The sequence below is a fragment of the Gopherus flavomarginatus genome, chromosome 2, assembly GCF_025201925.1.
Source record: "Gopherus flavomarginatus isolate rGopFla2 chromosome 2, rGopFla2.mat.asm, whole genome shotgun sequence".
NCBI lineage: Eukaryota > Metazoa > Chordata > Testudines > Testudinidae > Gopherus > Gopherus flavomarginatus.
In genome coordinates, this window is record NC_066618.1 from 151,623,638 (window position 1) to 151,647,335 (window position 23,698).

Consider the following 23,698-nt stretch of genomic DNA (forward strand, 5'->3'; position numbering starts at 1 on the left):
TTGGGCTTTCTTTTTGTCTGACAGATTTGTAGACTCCTCTTCTCGTCATCTCTAACACTCCTTGCCAGCTGTAACTCGTTCTTTGCCTTGGCTGTCCTGATTTTGTCCTTGCACGCTTGTGCTATTCCCAGGTACACCCCCTTGGTGACGGGTCCTCCCTCCCATTCCCTGTATGGAGCCCTTTAGGGTTTCAGACTGCTACAAAGCTCCTTGTGCAGCCACATGGGCATCTGTGACGACTCTTCTCTTTCCTCTGCATCAGAACAGCTCGATGTTGAGCCTCCAGGATTACAGCTTTTAGGAACTGCCAGCCCCCTTTTCTTCCCAATTGTCTTTCCATGGGACCTTGCCCACTATTTCTCTGAGTCAGTTGAAATCTGCCCTTGTGAAGTCCAGTGTCCTTGTCTGATGAAGGGGGGATGTTCTTGTTTTTTCCATGTTTTTCCAAGGGTTTGCATGCAGAGGCAGTGGGACTCGGTGTCCCCAGGTGTTACTGGTTTAATGAGGTGAGGGGAGAGGGATGGCAGAGGACCAGCAACGGAACTTGGGACCCCAGCCAATGGCCTGGAGGATGGAGACCCCAATGACTGGCGACCAGGTGATCCGGAGGCCCAGCTCAGGAGTCGCAGCCAGTTCTGGCCAGTTGGAGGACAATGGGCTGTAAAGAGAGGATCCTGGTGACCTGACCAGCCGGTTCCAGGAGACCCAGGTGTCATAACCTTAGTCCCAGATTTGGACCTTAGCGTCCAAAATATGGGGGTTAGCATGAAAACCTCCAAGCTTAGTTACCAGCTTGGACCTGGTACTTGCTGCCACCACCCAAAAAATTAGAGTGTTTTGGGGCACTCTGGTCCCCCTGAAAAACCTTCCCTGGGGACCCCAAGACCCAAATCCCTTGAGTCTCACAACAAAGGGAAATAATCCTTTTTCCCTTCCCCCCTCCAGGTGCTCCTGGAGAGATACACAGACACAAGCTCTGTGAAATTACACAGAGTGACTCCCCCTCTCTGTTTCCAGTCCTGGAAACAAACAGTACTTTCCTATTCCCCCAGAGGGAATGCAAAATCAGGCTAGCAAATCCAACACACAGATCTCCCCTGATTTCTTCCTCCCACCAATTCCCTGGTGAGTACAGACTCAATTTCCCTGAAGTAAAGAAAAAAACTCCAACAGGTCTTAAAAGAAAGCTTTATATAAAAAGAAAGAAAAATACATACAAATGGTCTCTCTGTATTAAGATGATACAATACAGGGTCAATTGCTTAAAAGAATATTGAATAAACAGCCTTATTCAAAAAGAATACAAATCAAAGCACTCCAGCACTTATATTCATGCAAATACCAAAGAAAAGAAACCATATAACTTACTATCTGATCTCTTTGTCCTTACACTTAGAAACAGAAGACTAGAAAGTAGAAACTACTTCTCCAAAGCTCAGAGAAAGCAGGCAGACAGACAAAAGACTCCGACACTAAATTCCCTCCACCCAAAGTTGAAAAAATCCGGTTTCCTGATTGGTTCTCTGGTCAGGTGCTTCAGGTGAAAGAGACATTAACCCTTAGCTATCTGTTTATGACACCAGGTGACCCTGTTTCCCTGGAGAGCAGCCAATGGACAGAGGCGGGGCTTGGTGCTGGGGGTATCAGATGCCCAGCTGGGAAGCAGGGGGGCTCTGGGCTGGAGATAGGGAGCAGGCAGAGCCCACCTGGATGCAGGAGACTGGGATGTGCTGTGCTGAGGGAGGCCAGGCCTGAGGCCCTGAGAGTTTCCTATGCTGTGTTCAGATGCTCAATAAACCCTCCTGTTTTATGCTGGCTGAGAGTCACTCCGGTCTAGAGAACAGGGTTGCATCAACCCCTTCGGGGAGTGGAGGTGTCACGGAGTCCCTGGGCGATACTCTGGAACTGCTCCCCACAAAGCCAGTCGGGACTTTGGGGAACCTCCTCTCCCTCACAGCAGACTATCTTCAGGGCAAGAAGCTCACACGGCTTCACCTTCCTGGGTCTCTCCTTGGAGCATTCAGCATATGCCCCTCCATGCGCTTCCCACAGCGAGTCCGCCCAGGGGGAGTCCTGGGGAGGCCAGAGGATCCTGCACCCCCACTATGCAGTCAGACATGACTCTCAGTCAGCCAGTAAAACAGAGGTTTATTTAGATGACAGGAACACAATCCAAAACAGGTCTTGCCGGTACAGACATCAGGACCCTCTTTAGTTAGATCCATCTGAGGCCCCCAGGGAGGCCACAGCCCCACTGGGAAGCCCAAGCCTGTTGGGGCACCCCTCTACATTTCCCAGCCAGCTTCAAACTGACACTCCCTCCAGCCTCTCACTCAGCCTCCCCCCGGCTCCTCCCCCAGCCTTTGTTCAGTTTCCCAGGCAGAGGTGTTCCCTGGCCTCCAACCTCCCTCCTGGTTCTCAGGTTACATGCTCAGGTATGCTCCCTTCCCCAAGGCAGGCCGTCCCAGCACAACTCCCCTGCAACCTTCCCAGGTCAATACTCCCCACTCAGCATTCACATAACACAGCAAGAACATTCCCACTTCGTCACAAGAGGCCCCCGGGGTCCAGAGCGAGGGGACTCCCTGAGCGGGCCTACGGCGAGAGACAGACGTGCTGAGGCTCAGAGAGGTGCGGCTCCAGGAGGTGGAGGGGCCTGACCCCGAGAGAGAGTGGACCCCTGAGAAGGGCTGTTGCACTGAAGAGGTTTCCCCGATGGACCGTTTGGGTCGAAGACTGGGCACGACTTGTGAGTCTGTGACACCTTGTTTTGCTGTTCTCATGGCCCCCTTTTCTTTAGGCTCTTCAACGATATCAGAGCAGGATCACTTCCTCCCAAGTTCCCGACCATCCTCACCTTCGCAACTAATTCATGCCCGCCGGTCGATGCCAGATCCAGAATGGACGCCCCTCGTCAGCTGTGTGACTGAGAGCTGCCCCTGCACAGGCCAGCAAAGAATCCGCAGGACGTGGTATGTTTGGCTGTCATTGTTCTTCCAACAGAGAGCAGGGAAGTTAACCCCCCCGCCCACATCAATACTAGCGCGTGTGTTCGCTAATCTAGTGACCTGCTCCGAGGACGCCTCATTCACCTGATCTTCCTGACCCAGTGTCTGGAACAGACTCCCCGCCCCCTCCAATCGCTACTGTACCTTTTCCTTGTTCTCCGCACCCAGAGACTGTGTCTGTCGCTCATTCCCCTCGGCTGCGTACAGCCGGTCGAGATGGACCCAGCCAGGCTGGGCTGTAATTGTTTGATGTGTTACACTAGCATTGTGCAGCCCCACCGCTGGGCACATGGACAGGCCAGAAATTCCCAGCTCTGCTGACCTCCCTGCTCCAGACACCTGTCTGGCAGGTAACAAACATTCAGCAATTACTAACGACTCCTCGCTAATTCCCAGAGCTCTGTTACCAGTTCGAACGAGCTGCTGGTTCAGAACTGGTCACTGATGGGGAATAATTAGGGCCCACATATTCAAAACAATGAATCACTAACAGCTACTAATTAATACACCGGAATAATTGATCTCTTTGTCATTGTCTTCTCTTTGAGCCGCTCGCTGGGCTGAGTCCCGCCCGGCACTGTCCCAAACCCATAGGAACCCCCTAGCCATAGGGCCCAGATTGGGAGCCACCCACCTCTCCCAGCCCCGGGACCAGCCCAGGCTGCAGCGGGTGGAGAAATGCTGCCAGTGAAGCCGGGAGCCACTGTGTGACACCCCTCAGAGCCCTTCCTGGATTGATCAGCAAAGCAGGCTGGTGTCCAAGGGAACTATGGCTCCCTGGGCTCTGGGCACTTAACTCCCATGGGCCAGTGTGAATAGTCCAGCCTAGACTGTCCCTGTTGGATGCTAAAATGGGGCTGGGCAGACCGTGCTGCCCCCATCCCCACTAACGGCCTATGTCAGAGCCCAGCCGGCCACCCACGATGTCCGAGCTGCTGCGACTTTTCTCCTCCGCAGGCCCAGCTGTGCCCATGTGAGGGCAACAGACACCAGAGCACAGAAGGAGCTGCTCTGGGTTTTAAAACCTACTTCCCAGTCAAGCTCTCAAGAGAGAATGGAGGGAGGCTGTGAGCACCAGGCTGAGCGCCGGCATACTCGGCCTCCGTGAAGCAGAGCAGATGGTTTGGTGCAAAGGCCTTGAGCCCCGGACACGCAGAGGCTGATCCGGGCGGGCCCAGCAGAGCAGCCAACTTGCCCCATTTCCCCCAAGCCTGATGCCCACGTGTGTTGCTCTTAGATCTATACGTCTCGGAATCAGGGGATGCTAAGAATTCCAAAAGAAATCACCGTCGTCCCTAGAAAACGTGGCCCTGGGTGCCCGGAGGCTGGAGAAGCAGAACCCAGGAGCAACTGGCATTCAAAGGGGGGTTTGGAGCCAGCTCATGATTTTCCAGCTCTGACTCAGCACGGGGCGGCTGGAGCTCGACTGATGAGTGTTTCCAGCACAGCCCCCGCCAAGGCATGTAGCACAACAGTGATGAGCCGAGCCTGACAGGGCCGCGGCGCGTCTATAACTAGCTCTGCACCCGCTGCCTTGGCAAGGCCATGGCTGGGCCGGGAGGCCCCGGGGAAAGCAGGGGGTTCCCTGGCTGTCCTCGGTGTCTCTCCGGGAAGGGCTGTACTGCACCCAAAACAGCAGTGTCAGGGGAAGGAGGCCTGGGACTCACCCTGTGACAGGGAATGAAGCAGGGCCCAGGGTCAAGGGCCCACGTCCCCCAGGTGAATTCAGCTGATCCGTTACAAACCAGCCTGGGCCGGAGAGCAGGTGTCGCATGTCTCTTGGTGGCTGTATTACCCTAGAGCCAAACGGCCCCTCAGCTCGGCGCCTCTCACTGGCAGGGCGGGTCATTCCAGCAGCAGCCCCGGCGTGCTGGGCGCTGGACACGCTTCATGAGAGGCCCCAGTGTGCTCATCACTCGAGTGCTAAGTGACTCCCCAAGGGGCACCTCCCAGGGCAGGGCTCCGCCCACCAGGCCATTGTCCTCGGGTTCTCCCTGCGTCTGCTCTCGGTCTTTCCTCCAGTGCAGTCCTCTGAACGCCCATCCCCCTCAGCTAGGCTGGGCTGCATTTCCCGCCCCTGCCCGGGGGATCTGACCCGCGCCGGCCGAAAGTGTGAATGGGGCCCGAACGCTGAGTCCCTGGGTCCCCACCGGAGCAGACTGCGCTGTCCCAGGGCTGGCACTGCTCCAGCCGGAGCCGGGCCGACAGCTCGTAGCAAGGCAGCTCTGGTGCCTGGCTGGAGTCGCTGCATCAGGCCTGGCCAGCTGCATAGGAGCTGCACTGGCTGGGGACAGGCCAATGGGCCCTTCTGGCCCTCATGCCCCGGTGGCTGCAGCTGGCCGGTGGGGGCCTTGGGAAGGGCTCGGCCTGGGAATTCACCACTCCCCCAGCTCACATGCAGACCGCCAGGGTTCAACACAGCCCCACATGTGTGCCCCACGGCCTAGCGCAGATCACCAGCCCCAGTGCCTGCAGCCCCGCTTCTCCCCACAAACCAGAGCCCCCAGCCCAGACACCCGTCAGTGTCTGTCACCCACCAAGCCAGCACCAGGAGCTCCCATGGCCACTGCTGTAATAACCAGCCCCCCGGGGATCCAGCCTCCTGCCCCCGCTCCCGCTGGGCTGGCCAGTCCAGTGCACTTAAGCCAAGCGTGTCTGCAGTGGGGGAGGGCCCTTGTGCGCTGGCAGATGCCCCAGGCTGGGCTTTGCATCCTGGCTACTCAGAGCTGAAATCCCTGGTGATGGGAAGCAGGCAGCAGGGGGAAGGGACGGAGAGACTGGAGCCGCCAGCAGCCTCCCAGCCCCTCAAGGAGCGATTGCTGCAGGGAGTGTCCAGGGGTCAGAAATGAACAACTGCAGCCCTGCTGGGGGTCGGTGCCCGAGGGGTCCCAGCCAGAGCCTGTCTCTCCGTGTTCGGTGTACTGCGGTAGGACCTAGACACGCCCCACAGCGCCAGGTGCTGAACATCCCCACGCAGCAAGCGACGGCTCCCGGCCCACAGAGCTGCCATCGAAACCAGGGAGACAGCAAAGGGGAAACTGAGGCACAGAGCCTCAGCGGGAGAGCTGGGAACAGGTGCTTGAGCACCAGGTGCCACCCCAGCACCTCCCCCACTAGCCACTCCTGCTCCCAGGCACCTGTGGGGCACTTGCTCTGCCGTATCACTGGCCAGAGCCCGCGTGAGGGACCCAGATGAGCCCCTTGAACAGCCCCCAATCTGAGCTGCAGCATCACAGCCAGCCAGCAGCCAGGGAGGGAGAGGCCTGAGCCACTTCCCTTGGGCCCCTGCTCCCCGCACAGGACGTGGCAGGCGGATCCCGGGCAGCCTCTGCCAGGCAGGCATGGTGCCCAGGGGGGCTGCCTGTCCTATGGGGTCTGGGTGACATACCTACATCCGAGGGCTCTAAGCTTGCTTGCACTGCCTGAGGAGTGTGCGGGGAGCGTGGGAGAGGTGCACCTCCCCCGGCTGCAGGTTAGCACCAAATCCTGGGCCTGGAGCGTGACATCGGAAGCCGCCTGCTGTCCGTCACTGCGAGGTTCCCACGGGGCTGGGCGACAGGTGGCGACAGGACACTGAGCTGGGGGGCAGGGCTGGGGCGGGTTAAAGGACATACATGGCAGCCAGGACTCCTGAGTTCTCTTCCCGGCTCTGGCAGAGGAGCAGTGAGCTCTGGTGGGTCCAAGTGGGGCCGGGCAGGTCCTGGGTTCCAGGCTTGGCTTGGGATTTGGTGGCCAAGGCAGGGGACTCCTGGGGGCTCCTCCCAGCTCCAGGAGACAAGTGAGCACTAGGGATGTGCTGGGCGCCGTATGCCCAGTTCTACCACTGCCTGGCCTAGTGGCCTGGGCAAACTGCTGCCCCACTGTGTTCCTCAGTTTCCCCACCTGCACCATGGGAATAATGATCCTGCCCTGCCCCTGTGGGGAAGGGGAGGTGACTGCTTACCCAGTGGTTTAAGACACGTGGCTAGGCAGGTGCTGCAGCAATTCCCCCAGGCCTCGGGACTGGAAAGGCAGTAACACCCCCCTGACTAGGCCGAAGGCCAGGAACCAGTGCGGCTGGGAGCCTGGAATTTCCTGCCACTCACTGCCTGAGCTTAGCAGCGGAGGCTGCCCCGCGGGATGGCCCTGGAACAGGACGTGCAACCTGGGCACTGACGGCAGCAGCCACAAGGCAGGTGTTGCTGCACGGGGCAGGAAAAGCCCCAGGTCCAGCCCATGGAGCTGAGCTCGCCCAGAGCCCGGCGCAAATGGCAGCTGGCCTGGAGGAACTGGCAAAGTGCCTGGGGTTAGACGCTGGGAAACAGGCGCTCTCCTCCCAGCCTTAGCCAGCTGGGGAGCCCGACTGGGAGCTCACTAAGCAGGGCTCGTCCCTCACTGGGTCTCTGCTCTGTGCCCAGCACAACGGGGCCCTGGCCTCAGCTTGGACCTCCAGGTGCTGCTGCAACAGGGCCAGTCACAAGCGGGAGTCAGCGAAGAAGAAATGCTGATATCGGAACTGGTGCCTAGTGGTCAAAGCACTGGGCTGGGACTCAGGAGCCCTGGGGTCAAGGCCTAGCTCTACCAGCGACTGCCCCCCTCTGTGCCTCAGTTTCCCTATCTGTAAAATGGGGATAATGACCTTGACCTCCTTGATAAAGTGCCCCTCTCTGCAGCGGTACCTGCCCTGTCTGTCAGAGAAGAACCACTGGGGCTGGACTGAGAATTGCTCCTACCCCAGGGTTTTGGTTCAGTGCCCATGGAGCAGATCTGGCCAGCTTGCGGATCACTATTGCTAGGGGATAGGAATGTTACAGGAGGGAGCGGGGAGCTGAGCAGGAGCCAGGCAATGTGCTGGGCGCTGGGCACACACATGCACAGATGCTCCACACACTTGTGCACACGCATCCACACATGCAGGCCCTGTCCCAGCGAGTTACCAGCTCAGCTCCCAAGTGGGCCTGGGCCTGCACTGAGAGAACACGAGCGGAGAGGCTGTAGTGCATCATGGGAGATGTAGTCCGACAGGGGACTCTGGCTTATGGAGGCAAACGGGGGCACCAGACACCTGAACTGCAGCTCCCATGAGGCATCACAGCAGCATGGCAGAATAGAACTATTTTGGTATTCAATTTTTTGCTGGAAAAAAAGGTTCTGCAGGGGAAAAGCCACATTCCTGACCATTTCTAGGGGACTTGCAAGCCACTGTCCATGGGAGGGGACAGGGAGCTGCCCAGGGCCAGTGGGGACCCCCACATTTAGCACAGCTGGACTGGCAGGGGGCAGATGCTAGAGGCAGCTCTCCTGCCTGCCTGCCCATGGGGCAGGGCACCAGTTCAGATTTTGGTGAGGGGACAACTTTAACTGTGATTCCAGGGGCTATGTAGGCACTTGAAAACTCTAGTTTTTTGGCAGAGAACTTAGCAATGAGCTGACAGGGGCCCTGGAGCTAATTCCAGTCTGAAAGACCCACTCACCTCTAACACTAACATGTTCTGACATCTTGTGGCAAGTCACTTAAGGGACTGGTTAGGTTTAAAATGTTAATGTCGATTCTTACTTTGTTACAAACTCTGTGGAGAGAGAGACCCTGTTGGGACTCCTGGGTTCTATGTCAGCTCTGGGAGAGGAGTGGAGTCTAGTAGGTTACAGCATCGAGCAGATACATCTGGGTTCTATATAAGAACATAAGAGCGGCTATACTGGGTCAGACCAAAGGTCCATCTACCCATAGGTGCCAACTTTCTCTGGTGCCAGTGGGTGCCCATGCCCCCCTGCCCCTGGCCCCACCCTAACTCCGCCCCCCTGCCCCTATTGGATCCCTTCCCCAAATCCCCACTCTGGCCCTGCCTCTTCCTCCAGCGCGCTGCGTTCCCATTCCCCCGCCCCCCCCCACCCCATGAATCAGCTGTTTCACTGTGCAAGTGCTGGGCGGGAGGGGGAAGAAGCACGACGGTGCATTTGCGAAGGAGGTGGAGTTGAGCTGGAGCAGGGGGGGAGCAGGGCAAGGCCACGGGGAGCTGCCGGTGGGTGCTGAGCAACCACCAATTTTTTTCTGTGGGTGCTTCAGCCCCGAAGCACCCACGGAGTCAGCGCCTATGCATCTACCCCAGTGTCCTGTCTTCCAACAGTGGCCAGTGCCAGGTGCCCCAGAGGGAATGAACAGAACAGGGAATCATCAAGTGATCCAGCCCGTTGCTCATTCCCAGCTTCTGGCAAACAGAGGCTAGGGACACCATCGCTGCCTATCCAGCTAGTAGCCATTGATGGACCCATCCTCCATGAGCTTATCCAGTTCTTTTTAAAATCCTGTTATAGTTTTGGCCTTCACAACATCGTCTTGCAGGGAGTTCCATAGGTTGACTGTGCATTGTCCGAAGAAATACTTCCTTTTGTGTGCGTTAAACCTGCTGCCTATTAATTTCACTGGGTGAACCCTAGTTCTTGTGTTAGGTGAAGGAGTAAATAACACTTCCTTATTCAATGTTTCCACACCAGTCATGATTTTATAGATCTCTATCATATCCCCCCCTTAGTTGTCTTTTTTCCAAACTGAAAAGTCCCAGTCTTATTAATCTGTCCTATGGAAGCCGTTCCATACCCCTAATCATTTTTGTTGCCCTTTTCTGAAGCTTTTCCAATACATCTTTTTTGAGATGGGGCTACCACATCTGCACGCAGTATTCCAGATGTGGGTGTACCATGGATTTACATAGAGGCAATATGATACTTTCTGTCCTATTATTCATCCCTTTATTAATGATTCCCAACATTCTGTGCACTTTTTTGACTGTTGCTGCACATTGAGTGGATGTTTTCAGAGAACTCTCCACAAAGACTCCAAGATCTTTCTTGAGTGGTAACAGCTAATTTAGACCCCGTCATTTTATATGTATAGTTGAGTTTATGTTTTCCAATGTGCATTACTTTGCATTTATCAACACTGAATTTCATCTGCCATTTTGTTGCCCAGTCACCCAGTTTTGGGAGATCCTTTTGTAGCTCTTCACAGTCTGCTTTGGATTTAACAATATTGAGTAGTTTTGTATCATCTGCAAATTTTGCCACCTTACTGTTTATCCCTTTTTCCAGATAATTTATGAATATGTTGAATATTACTGGTCCTGGGGAACACCACTATTTACCTCTCTCCATTCTGAAAACTATCCATTTATTCCTATCCTTTGTTTCCTGTCTTTTAACTGGAGTGCCTGGCAGTGTTTTCAGGCTCATGTAAGGATCCTTAATTTAATTTAATGACAAGCCTTTTGTTATCTTAATCACCCTGCCTCTGTGTATAAACAAACTCCCAGCTGTACTTCTGTTCCCATAACCCAGCCTGCATTCAAATCCCAGCTGTGACTTCCTGCCCCACAGCCTCCTCTCCGCTTCCCATCTCTCCTGCCCTCCAAGGAAAAGGGGATAAAGCAGATAGGCTGCAAAGTACCACTGGAAGTGTCAGGTAACGCGCTGTCCCAACAGCCAATGGACGGTAGATGCTGCTGGGTTTATGCCGTGGGGGGGGGGTCTCTGCAGTTAGAGCCCACAGCATCCAACTGTCCTGCAGTGCTGCATGAAAGGAGCTCAGCAGTGTCCTCAGCATTTTAAAAATGGGGAAACTGAGGCACAAATGGGCGACTTGTTCAGGGCAGATGATAAAAGAATCAGGACCAGAACCCAGGTGTCCTGACCCTCACCTCAGTGGCTGCTCACACTGCCTCCTGCCCAGGCTGTTCGGGTGAGCAGGGGTTGGCCTGCAGGCAGCATCCCTCCTGGGCCCCTCCCCAAACCCATGGGGGACTGGGCCTTGGCACAGCCACGTCCCTCACTGAGGCCTAGGAACCTGCCCAGCATCACGCTGGAGTTGGAGGCCGTCGCCACAGCCAGGCAGAGACCAGGCTCCTGGGCTGGGCTCAAACGTGGGGCACCCGACCCCCAGCACCTGGAGCTAGGGAGCCGTGGTGCCCACACTGGGCACCACCCTCTACTGCAAACAGGCCCCTCCCTGTCTCGGGCAGGGGCTCAACCCCACGGCTGCCCCTGCTGGTGCCTGGGCTACAGGGCTGGCTCTCCAGCAAGGGGGCTCTGCGCTGGGCGGCCAGGCCCACTTACAGCATGTGCTGGTGCGTAGCTGAGGAGAGGTGCGAAATGCCCCTTCCCCCGGTCCCAAGGGCTTCTCCCCCTGATCGCAGCTGGGACCCCAACCGTCCATGCGCTTCCTGCCATGTTCAGCCCCCAGCCCAGCCTGCCTAGGGTCCCTGGCACCGCCCAGCCCAAGCCGCCTGCCCTGCTCCATGGGGCCCCTGCTGGGTGCTGGGGATTGGTCTCAGGGACCACACAGACAGGGGCTGAGCTGGCCCTGGTAAGCACCTCCCCACAGGTGTATCACACCCTGCCACACCGCCCCCTGCTCTCCCCGAGTGTGTCACACATTGCCACAACTGCCCAGTTACCCACGGCTGTGTCACACCCTGCCACACTGCGCCCTGCTCCCCACAGGTCTAACAGGGAGCTGTGGGTTGGGACTGAGAAGCACAGGCAGAGCTGTAGGGGAGGAGCCCAGGACTGGGCTAGCAGGGGCTGCAGGTCGGGAGTGAGGGGCTCCTGGCAGAGCTGTGGGGGTGGGGAGCCCAGGGCTGGGGGAACAGGGGTCTGCAGCTCGGGAGTGAGGATCACCACAGGGCTGGAGTGGGGAACCCAGGGCTGCAGTAAAAGGGGGCTGTGACTCAGGAGTGAAGGGCACTGGCAGCGCTGGGGGGAGCCCAGGGTTAGGGGAACAGGGGCTGCAGGTCGGGAGTGAGGAGCACGGAGTACCGCAGGGCTGCACGTGAGCGGGAGGGGGGGCGCTCCTGCAGTTCACGTGTCTCCTCCCATCACTTCCCAGCCCCTCGCAGCCTCCCGCTGCCGGGGGATCCCGGCTGGTGCCACCCCCGGAGCCGCCCCCGCCCCGCAGAGCCCCCCCCGCCAGGCGGGGCCCGGGGCGTCTCCGCGTCGCCTTAAGAGGGGCCGGGCCGCTCCTGCGCCGGCCGGGAGCGCAGCGGAGCCGCCAGCCCGGATCGGGGCCAGACTCTGCCGCGCCGGACCGGACCGGACCGGACCGGACCCTGTAGGAGCCAGGTGAGGGGGCGGGTCCGTGCGGGGCGATGCCCGGGGGGTGGTCCCGGCCTGGGCCGCGCTGCATCGGCTCGATCCCGCGGGTACCGGCCCCGCTCTGCTACACACACACACACACACAGACACACACACACACACCACTCCCCCGCACACATCACCCTCCCCAAACACACACACTGGTCCCCCCGCACACATCATCCCACATACACCCAGCCCTCCCTCACACACACACCAGTCCCCCTGCACACATCACCCCCCCACAGCCCTCCTTCCCACACACACACACAGACCTGAGCCCCCCCTGCACACATCACCCCCACACAGACACACCCATCCCCCCCAATTAGCCCCCCTGCACCCATCCCCCCCCACACACACCAGCCCCCCCCCCGCACACACATACACCCTGCCCCTGCTGCACACACACTGCCCCCCCCCGCACACGCTTAACACCCCCCCCCCACACCATCTGGCTCCACTCCCCACTGTGAGGTCCCTGTCTCCATGCCCCCCACAAAGGCACAGGGCTCTCAGGGAGGGGTGGTAGCGGGGGGGAGGAGTTATTTCATTGTCTCACACTATCCCTGTCACCCTCAGCCACCTGGGGGAGGGGCTGGCCCCACGGGTTACCCCCAGGTATTGGCAGCCCAGGCTGCGTAAACCCCTTCCTGCCATCAGAGGCCATCCAGGTGTCTGTCTGTCTGTCTCTCTGTAGGGAGCGGGGGTGGGGGGTCAGTCGGTCTGTCCCCTGGGGGCCCAGAGCCCCTGCCTGCCCCCACCCATTGCAGGTAGCTGGGCTCCCTCCTGGCACATGGCTCCGGCTGGGCACAGTGCCCAAGGGAGTTACCATGTGACAGCAGGGTGGGGGCTCTCCTGGCAGCGTCCAGGGCTCCACTCCCTCCCCCTGCGAATGGTTTAACTTGCTGGGCATCCCCCTTTCAGTGATCCCCTAAATCAGCCCCCCAGCCTTCTGTGCTGCCTGCTGGGCATTCCCTCCCTGCCCCGCTGGGCCCCGCCTCCCTCACTGCCTCTCACTCACCCCTCAGCTGGGGCACGCAGAGGGCCCTGGGGTACATGATGGGGTGGGCACTGCTCGGGCACCTGGGAGCAGATGGGGCTCAGGCATAGGGGGCAGGAGGCTTGGCAGAGCCACGCAAGGATCTGAGCTGCTGGGATGCCTGGGGGCATCAGAAATGGCTCGGGGAGGGGCTGGGAGCCGCTCCAGGGGGGGGGCTGGGAGTGGCTTTGGTATGTGGGGGGCACCGGGAGTGGCTTGGACCTGGGGTGGGGGCTGGGCATTGATCGGGCACACGGCAGCATGTGGGTGAGCCGGATGCCCACATTGTGAGATGCCCACAAGTAGTCCTCCCCAGCTCTTGTTCCTTGTCTTGGCCCAGGCTGAGGATGCTGTGAGCAGAGTGTCCTGCCCCCGGCGCAGCCCCCGGCCAGGAGCAGAGAATGGATGAGCTGCTGAAGCTCATGTACCTGAATGTCTCGGAGCGGCTGAGACTGCCCTGGGAGCAGGCCGGGCTGTGTGGCCCCTCGGTGGGGAACAGCACCCTCTTGGTTGTGGCCTACAGCGCCCTGCTGGCCGTGGGGCTGGTGGGGAACCTGGGCCTGGTCTGCATCATCGCCCGGCACAAGGAGATGAGGAACGTCACCAGCATCTTCATAGCCAACCTGGCCTGCTCCGACCTGCTGATGAGCGTGGTGTGCCTGCCTGTCACCGTCATCTACACGCTCATGGACCGTTGGGTGCTGGGCGAGTTCCTGTGCAAGGCCAGCCCCTTTGCGCAGTGCGTCTCCGTCACCGTCTCCATCCTCTCACTGGCCTGGATTGCACTGGAGCGGCACCAGCTCATCATCAACCCCACTGGGTGGAAGCCGGGGGCCACTCACGCCTACCTGGCTGTGTGCGTCACCTGGCTGGTGTCGGGCTGCGTCTCCCTGCCCTTCCTCGCCTTCAGCGTCCTGACGGACGAGCCCTTCCGCAACCTCAGCCTGCCCTTCGACGCCTTCGCTGGCCACCTAGTGTGTGTGGAGAAGTGGCCATCGGACGGGCACCGCCTGGCCTACACCACCGGGCTGCTGCTCGGCCAGTACTGCCTGCCCCTGCTGCTCATCCTGGCCTGCTACTGCCGCATCTTCCTGCGCCTGCGCCGCCGGCGGGACATCTTGGAGCGGCCCCCGCACGGCTCCCGCGCCGCCAGCCACCGGCGGGTCAGCATCATGCTGGCCTGCCTCGTCGCCGCCTTCGCCGTGTGCTGGCTGCCCCTGACCGTCTTCAATGCCCTGTACGACTGGGCCCACGAGACCATCTCCGGCTGCTACCATGACCTGCTCTTCTCCCTCTGCCACCTAGCGGCCATGGCCTCCACCTGCATCAACCCCGTCCTCTACGGCTTCCTGAACACCAACTTCCAGCAGGAGCTGAAAGCCCTGCTCCACCGCTGCAGCTGCGCTGTGGAGACGGACACGTACGAGAGCGTCCCCATGTCCACCATCAGCACCGAGGTCTCCAAAGCCACACTGCGCAGCGGGGGGGTCGCCATCGACGCCTGATGAGCAGCTGCTCCCAGCATGTGGTGCCAGGAGCAGAACCCGCCATAGCCTCGCCCGGCGGGTGGGGGGATACTCCCCTTCTGCACATCTAGGGCAGCCTCCTGCCCCTCCCTCAAGCACAGCTAAGATACGGAGGGAGCCTGGGAGTGAGCTTCAGGGAACCCCAAAGAAACCAGTCATGGCCATGGGAAGTCCTGGGTTCTGAGCCTGACTCTGACACACATTCCTCCTGAGCCATTCAGGCTCCAATTTTTAGCCTGGAGATTTTCAGAGTGGCCGGGGGCACCCCCTGAAATGGAGGAGCAGTGGGTGTCTGACTGCCCCAGATAGCCCAGTGCTGGTGCCTCGTTCTAACTCCGTAGATTGGGTCCTGGCTGGGTTTGCCAAAGGGCTGCGCGGCTCGGGCTCAGCACCTATGAAAATCAGGCACTGAACTCTGGAGTGAGGTGTCTAATGTGAGGCATCAGCCTAGAGATTTTTGGCCTTCATCTGTCTGCCTCTGTTTCCCTTGTGTTCAGACGAGGCTGATAACACTTCGCCATCACACAGCTCGGGAAGGGCGTGGTGGGATGAAATGAACACGCTTGGAACATCAGCGGCCTTGTAATATGGTTAAGTATCATTATCACATTGGAAATGTCCCTGCTTGAGGCCTTTTACCAAGTAATAGATGAGCTGGTTTTCAAAGGGGGACAACCCCCCCCACCATGTGCAGATGGTGGATGCATTGCCAGGCTAGGCGATTCAATGTGCAGTCGGTGGTTAGATCTGCAGCTACAGGAGGCAAACACAAATTATTCCAGGTGCATTTAAAGAACATCTTGAATCTGTCTATTGTATCCTAGGCATTCCTGCCAGGCGCATTGATTGCCATGGTATCTGAGCACCGTCACACTGAACTACCCAGCAGCACGTGCGAGAAGCTGACTTGTGCAAGAAAATCGCCCTTTCATGTGTAACTGGGGCATTAGCACCTACTTTGAGTCCTATGAAAATTCTGCTGTTTGCAGAACAATACACAGAGCCCTTGATTTCAGAGATTTGTGATGATCTCCTAAAACTCCCAAATGACCGATTTAAAACCAAAAAAGAAGAAAAAGAAGAAACCGACATTGCTTTAACTCACTTGTTGGTATTTTGAAGTGAAAAAAGATGCAGTTGAGATGGGCTATTAAAGAGGCGCTGTGGAGAGATGGGTCACTTGGTTTTCTAAAAGCAAAATCCCCTTATCTGTGACTCTGGTAGCACCTTAGATTATTCAACCTGAAAAAGAATTCCGAGATCTAATTTCCTTTTCACTGGTGAGTTTTGTGCTCCATTCTCCTTTCAGTCCCACCCGTTTTACCCAGTGACTGCACAGGTGATATTCCTGATTTACACCAATGTCCAGAAGTGGAGAATCACTCCCCTTACTGTATTTCCCGCCAGCTCACTCAATCACTGGCAGTAGTCAGTTTCTGAGCAGTGTCACTTTCTGGGGTTGCCTGGTTGGGGCTAAGAGGACAGAGGGATCTGGCCATTCGAACAGCTGTTCTTCTGGACACTTGTGAACAATCGTAAATCGTTTTGAGTTTGCTTGATCCAATCCCAGGGGCTTAGCTAATAGGTATCTGTTACCCTGATCGCGCCTACTTGTATTCTGTGCCTGTCTCTTGACGCAGTGATGAACATTGGCTCCCAGCTGGTGGGGCCAGGGGGTATTTTGGCAAACAGTCGATGTTTGTAACCAGTTGATAAATATGTATCTTATCGAAATGCATAGACTGCTGCAGCTTTTCTAAGGCAAACAAACGGGGATCATTCTTTGTAATAATAACCAAGAATAAACTGACCAAGCTGATTAAATGTGAGTAACTCCCTTTAACTGACACTCCCGGTGTGTCATTTCTCCACAAAGGGCCCCATTGGACACGTGATGTGAAAAGGAAAGTGGCCAGCTCTGGGTCTTTCCCTGCAGGCATCACTCAGGCTGACACTGGCAGACATTTGCAGTGAGGTAGCACCTAACCCTAGCTCCAAGTGCACTACCTATAGGAACCCTAACCCTAGGGCGAAAAGCCCTACTCATAGGAACCCTATCCCTAGCTCCATATGCCCTACACTTAGGAACCCTAACCCTATGGCGGGAAGCCCTACCCATAGGAACCCTAACCCTAGCTCCAAGTGCCCTACTATACTAACCCTAACGCTAGCTCCATGTGCCCTACACATACAAACCCTAACCCTAGGGTGGGAAGCCCTCCCCATGGGAACCCTGACCCTAGCTCCAAGCACCCTACCCTTAGGAACCCTAACTCTAGCTACAAGTCCCCTACTTTTAGGAACCCTAACCCTAGGGGGGGAAGCCCTACCCATAGGAACCCTAACCCTAGCTCCAAGTGCCCTACCTATAGAAACCCTAACCCTAGCTCCATGAGACCTACACTTAGGAACCGTAACCCTAGGGCGGAAAGCCCTCCCCTTAGGAACCCTAACCCTAGGGCGGGAAGCCCTATCCATAGGAACCCTAACACTAGCTCCCAGTGACCTAATCATGGGAACCCTAACCCTAGGGCGGGAAGCCCTACCGATAAGAACCCTAACCCTAGCTCCAAGTGCCCAACCCATTGGAAACCTAACCCTAGGGCAGGAAGCCCTACTCTTATGAACCCTAACCCTAGGGTGAGAAGCCCTACCCTTAGGAACCCTAACCCTAGCTCCAAGTGCCCTACCCATAGGAACCTTTACCCTAGGATGTCGCTGTCATGGTATAATTCCCCACTCTGAACCTTAGCGTCCAAAAGATGGGGTACCAGCATGAATTCCTCTAGGCTCAATTACCAGCTTAGTACTTGTAGCGCTGCCACCAACCAGGAATTCCAGTGCCTGGTACACTCTGGTCCCCCCAAAACCTTGCCCGGGGACCCCCAAGACCAAGACCCTCTGGATCTTAACACAAGGAAAGTAAACCCTTTCCCTCACCATTGCTTCTCCCAGACTTCCCCTCCCTGGATTACCCTGGAAGATCACTGTGATTCAAACTCCTTGAATTTCAAAACAGAGAGGAAAATTCACCTTCCCCCCTCCTTCTCTCTCCCCCTCCCAGACTCTCCCTGAGAGAGAAAGTAATCCTAACAGAGAGAAAATAACCTTTCTCTCCCCCTTCCCTCCTTTCTCCCCACCAATTCCCTGGTGGATCCAGACCCAGTCCCCTGGGGTCTCACCAGAATAAAAAAACAATCAGGTTCTTAAACAAGAAAAGCTTTTAATTAAAGAAAGAAAAAACAGTAAAAATTATCTTTGTAAATTTAAAATGGAATAGGTACAGGGTCTTTTAGCTATAGACACTGGGAATACCCTCCCAGCCTAAGTATACAAGTACAAATTAAAATTCTTTCAGCAAAATACAAATTTGAACTCCTTCCAGCCAAATACACATTTGTAAATAAAGAAAACAAACATAAGCCTAACTTGCTTTATCTACCTAGTACTCACTATTCTGAACTCATAAGAGCCTGTATCGGAGAGTTTGGAGAGAAACCTGGTTGCACGTCTGGTCCCTCTGAGCCCGCAGGGTGAACAATAACAAAACACTAACAGCACACACACACACACTTCCCTCCCTACAGATTTGAAAGTATCCTGTCCCCTGATTGGTAGTCTGGTCAGGTGACAGCCCGGCTCACTGAACTTAATCCTTTCAAGGCAAAAGAGACATGAAGTACTTCTGTTCTATTAACCCTTGACTATTTGTTTATGACAGGGGCGCCCTAACCATAGGAACCCTAAACCTAGCTCCAAGTGCCCTACCCTTAACAACCCTAACCCTAGGGTGGGAATCTCTACCCATAGGAACCCTAACCCCTACCTCCAAGTGCCCTACCCTTAGGAACCCTAACCCTAGGGCTGGCAGCCGTAACCAAAAGAACCCTACCCCTAGCTCCAAGTGCCTTACCCTTAGGAAACATAAATCTAGGGCAGGGTGCCCAACCATAGGAACCTTAACCCTAGCTCCAATTGCCCTACCCAAAGAAACCCGCACCCTAGCTTCAAGTGCCCTACCCTTAGGAACCCTAACCCTAGGACGGGAAGGCCTACCCATAGGAACCCAGCTCTAGCTCCAAGTGCCCTACCCATACAAACCCTAACCATAGGACAGGAAGCCCTACCCATAGGAAAACTAACTCTAGCTCCAAGTGCCCTACACTTAGGATCCTAACCCTAGCTCCAAATGCCATACCCATAGGTATACTAACCGTAGCTCCAAGTACCCTACTCATAGGAACCCTAACCCTAGCTCCAAGTGCACTACCCAAAGGAACCCTAACCCTATGGCAGGAAGCCCTACCCATAGGAACCCTAACCCCAGCTCCAAGTGCCCTACCATATGAACCCTAACCATAGCACCAAGTGCCCTATCCTTAGGAACCCTAACCCTACGGCGGGAAGCTCTACCCTTAGGAACCCTAACCCTAGGGCGAGAAGCCCTACCCATAGGAACCCTAGCCCTAGCTCCAAGTGCCCTACCTATAGGAACCCTAACCCTAGCTCCAAGTGCCCTACCATTAGAAACCCTAACCCTAGCGGGAGAAGCCCACCCCATAGGAATCCTAACCCTAGCTCCAAGTGTCCTACCATAGGAACCGTAACTCTAGCTCCATGCGCTCTACACGTAGGAACCCTAATCCTAGGGTGGGAAGCTCTCCTCTTAAGAACCCTAACCCTAGCTCGAAGTGCTCTACTCATAGTAACCCTAACACTAGCTCCAAGTGCCGTGCCCTTAGGAACACTAATCCTAAGGTGGGAAGCCCTACCCATAGAAACCCTAACTCTAGCTCCAACTGCCCTACCCATAGGAACCTTAACCCTAGGGCGGGAAGACCTACCCATAGGAATCCGAACCCTAGATCCAAGTGCCCTGCCCATAGGAACCCAAACCTAGCTCCAAGTGCCCTACCCTTAGAAACCCTAACCGTAGGACGGGAAGCCCTACCTATAGAAACCCTAATCGAGCTCCAAGTGCCCTGCCCTTAGGAACTCTACCCCTAGGGCTGGAAGCCCTACCCATAGGAACCCTAACGCTAGCTGCAAGTGCTCTACGTTTAGGAACCTTAACCCTAGGGCGGGACGCCCTACCCATAGGAACCCTAGCCGTAGCTCCATGAGACCTACACTTAGGAACCCTAACCCTAGGCGGAAAGCCCTCCCTTTAGGAACCCTAACCCTTGAGTGGGAAGCCCTACCCATACGAACCGTAACTCTAGCTCCCAGTGACCTAACCATGGGAACCCTAACCCTAGGGCGGGAAGCCCTACCGATAGGAACCTTAACCCTAGATCCAAGTGCCCTACCCATAGGAACCCTAACCCTGGGGCAGGATGCCCTACCCATAGGAACCCTAACCCTAGATCCAAGTGCCCTACCCATAGGAACCCTAGCTCCAAGTGCCCTACCCTTAGGAACCCTAGCTCCAAGTGCCCTACCCTTAGGAACCCTAACCATAGGACGGGAAGCCCTGCGTATAGAAACCCTTGCCGAGCTCAAAGTGCCCTACCCTTAGGAACCCCAAACCTAGATCCAAATTCCCTACCCTTAGGAAGCCTAACCCGAGGGGAGCAAGCCCTACCTGTAGGAAGCCTACCCCTAGCTCCAAGTGTCCTACCCATAGGAACACTAACACTTGGGCAGGGCGCCTGATCCATAGGAACTGTAACCCTAGCTCCAACTGCCCTACCCTTAGGAATCCTAGCCCTAGGGAGGGACGCCCTACCCATAGGAACACTAACCCTAGCTCCATGAGATCTACACTTAGGAACCCTAACCTTAGGGCAGAAAGCCCTCCCTTTACAAGCCCTAACCCTAGGGCGGGAAGCCCTACCCATATGAACTGTAACACTAGCTCCCAGTGACCTAACAATGGGAACCCTAATCCTAGGGCGGGAAGCCCTACCGATAAGAACCCAAACCCTAGCTCCAAGTGTCCTACCCATAGGAACCCAAAACCTAGGGCGGGAAGCCCTACCCATAGGAACCCTATCCCTAGTCCCAAGTGCCCTACCCTTAGGAACCCTAAACCTAGGACGGGAAACCCTACCAATAGGAACCCTAACCCTAGCTCCAAGAGCCCTACCCTTAGGATCCCAAACCCCAGGGCAGGAAGTCCTACTCAGAGAAACCCTAACTCCATGTGCCCTACCTTAGCAACACTAACCCTTGGGCAGAAAGCCCTGTGCATAGGAACCCTAACCCTAGCTCCAAGTGCCCTACCCTTAGGAACCCTAACCCTAGGACGGGAAACCCTACTCATAGGAACCCTAACTTTAGCTCCAAGTGCCCTACCCATAGGAACACTAACCCTAAGGCGGGAAGTCCTACAGATTGGAACCTTAAAACTAGCTCCAAGTTCTGTACACTTAGAAACCTTAACCCTAGGGTGGGAATCCCTACCCATATGAACCCTAACTCTCGCTCCAAGTGCCCTACCTATAGGAACCCTAACAATAGCCCAAAGTGCCGTACTCTTAGGGACTCTAACCCTAGGGTGGGAAGACCTAGTCATAGGAACCCTAAGCCTCGCTCCAAGTGCCATACCCTTAGGAACCCAAACTCTAACTCCAAGTCCACTACCCTTAGGGTACGTCTTCACTACCCGCCAATATGGCGGGTAGCAATCGATTGCTCGGGGATCGATATATCGTGTCTCATCTAGACTCGATATATCGATCCCCGAATGCGCATATATCAATTCCGTACCTCCACCAACCTGAACGCAGTTGCGGAATCGACAGGGGGAGCCGAGGACATCGATCCCGTGCCGTGAGGACGGTGAGTAATTCGATCTTAGATACTTAGATTCACGTAGCTGAAGTTGCGTATCTAAGATCGATTTTCCCCCGTAGTGTAGAGCAGCCCTTAGGAACCCTAACTCTAGGACAGGAAACCCTACCCATAGGAATCCTAACCCTAGGTCCAAGTGCCCTACCATAGGAAACCTAACCCTAGCTCCAAGTGCTCTACCCATAGGAACTATAACCGTAGCTCCAAGTGCCTTACGTATAGGAACCTTAACCCTAGGGTGGGGCGCCGTACCTATAGGAACCCTAAACCTAGCTCCAAATGCCCTGCCATAGGACCCCTACCCTAGCTCCATGTGCCCTACCCTTATTAACCCTAACCCTAGGACGGAATGCCCTCCCATTAGGAACCCTAATCTTAGGGAGGGATCCCCTAACCATAGGAACCCTAACCCTTGCTCCAAGTACCCTACCCTTAGGAATCCTACCCCTAGGGCGGGATGCCTTACCCGTAGTAACCCTAACCCTAGCTCTAAGTGCTCTACCCGTAGGAATCCAAACCCTAGCTCCAAGTGCCCTACCCTTAGGAATCCTAACCCCAGGGTGGGGCGCTCTACCCATACGAAACCTAAACTTAGCTCCAAGTCCCCTACCCTGAGGAACTCTAACCCTAGGGCTGGAAGCCCTACCCATAGGAACCCTAACCCTAGCTCCAAATATCCTACCGTTAGAAAGCCTAACCATAGGGAGGCAAACCCTACCCATAGAAGCCTAACCTTAGCTCCAAATTTCCTATCCATAGGAACACTAACCCTTGGGCAGGGTGCCCTACCTATAGAAACCGTAACCCTAGCTCCAACTGCCCTACCCTTAGAGACCTTAACCCTAGGTTGGGAAGTCTTACCCATTGGAACCCAAATGCTAGATCCCAGTGACGTACCCATGGAAACCCTAACCCTCAGGCGGGAAGCCCTACCGATAAGAAGCCTAACCCAAGCTCGAAGTGCCCTACCAATAAGAACTGTAACCCTAGGGCAGGATGCCTTCCCCTTAGGAATCCTAACTCTAGTCCCAAGTACCCTATCCGTAGGAACCCACACCCTAGCTCCGAGTGCCCTACCCTTAGGAACCCAAACTCTAGCTCAAAATGCCCTACCATAGGAACCCTAACCCGTAGATCCATGTGTCCTATACTTAGAAAACCTAACCCTAGGGCGGGAAGCCCTCCCCTTGGTCACCCTGACCCTAGCTCAAAGTGCCCTACCCATAGGAGCCCTATCAATAGCCCAAAGTGCCATACCCTTAGGAACCCTAACCCTAGGGCAGGAAGCACTACCTATAGGAAACCTATCCCTAGCTCCAAATGCCTTACCCATAGGAACCTTAAATCTGAGGTGGGAAGCCCTACCCATAGGAACCCTAACTCTTGCTCCAAGTGCCCTACACAGGAACCCTAACACTAGGTCCAAGTGCCCTACCCTTAGCAACCCTAACCCTAGATCGGGAACCCCTACGCATGGGAATCCTAACCCTAGCTCCAAGTGCCCCACCCCTCGGAACCCTAACCCTCGGAAGGGAAGCCCTACCCATAGGAACCCTAACCTTAGCTCCAAGTGCCCTATGCATAGGAACCCTAACCATAGCTTCAAGTTCCCTGCCCCTGGTAACCCTAAGCTTTGGGTGGGTACCCCTACTCATAGGAACCCTAACCCTAGCTCCAAGTGCCATACAGTTAGAAACCCTTACCCAAGGGCGGGAAGCCCTGCCCATAGAAACCCTAACCTTCGCTCCAATTGCTCTACCCTTAGGAACCCTAACCCTTGGGTGGGAAGCCCTACCTCTAGGAACCCTAACACTAGCTCCAAGTGCCCTAACCATAGGAACCCTAACCATTGTGCGGGAACCCCTACACATAAGAACCCTAACCATAGGTCCAAGTGTCCTACCCATAGGAACACTAACCCTAGGCGGGAAGCCCTACACATAGGACCCCGAACACTGGCACCAAGTGCTGTACACTTAGAAACCCTAACACTAGGGCGGGTAGTCCTACCCATAGGAACCCTAACCCTAGCTCCAAGTGCCCTACCATTAGAAACCCTAACCCTAGGGCGGTAAGCGCTACCCATAGGAACCCTAACTCTTGCTCCAAGTTCTCTATCGTTAGGAAGCCTAACCCTAAGACCGGAAGCCTTACCCATACGAACCCTAAGCCTAGCCCCAAGTGCCCTATTCTTAGGAAGCCACACCCTAGCTCCGAGTGCC

General features: G+C 56.0%; 1 protein-coding gene across 2 annotated transcripts; it reads left to right on the top strand.

The window, feature by feature from the left end:
- Nucleotides 1-7,134: 7,134 nt before the first annotated feature.
- LOC127043575 (neuropeptide Y receptor type 1-like) lies at nt 7,135-16,499 on the top strand. Of its 2 annotated transcripts, none has more exons than XM_050937534.1 (2): nt 7,135-7,185; nt 13,502-16,499. In XM_050937534.1, exon 2 carries the CDS (start codon nt 13,557-13,559, stop codon nt 14,658-14,660), a length of 1,104 nt encoding a protein of 367 aa, XP_050793491.1. In that variant the 5' UTR covers nt 7,135-7,185; nt 13,502-13,556; the 3' UTR covers nt 14,661-16,499. The 2 variants fall into 2 exon arrangements, with proteins under 2 accessions (XP_050793491.1, XP_050793490.1); XM_050937533.1 differs by lacking the exon at nt 7,135-7,185 and adding an exon at nt 11,934-12,101 and having other exon boundaries at nt 13,496-16,499.
- The last annotated feature ends 7,199 nt before the right edge of the window (nt 16,500-23,698 follow it).

What these genes read in the sequence shown, in the direction of transcription:
- LOC127043575 (XM_050937534.1), top strand. Translation starts at nt 13,557, where the DNA reads ATGGATGAGCTGCTGAAGCTCATGTACCTGAATGTCTCGGAGCGGCTG.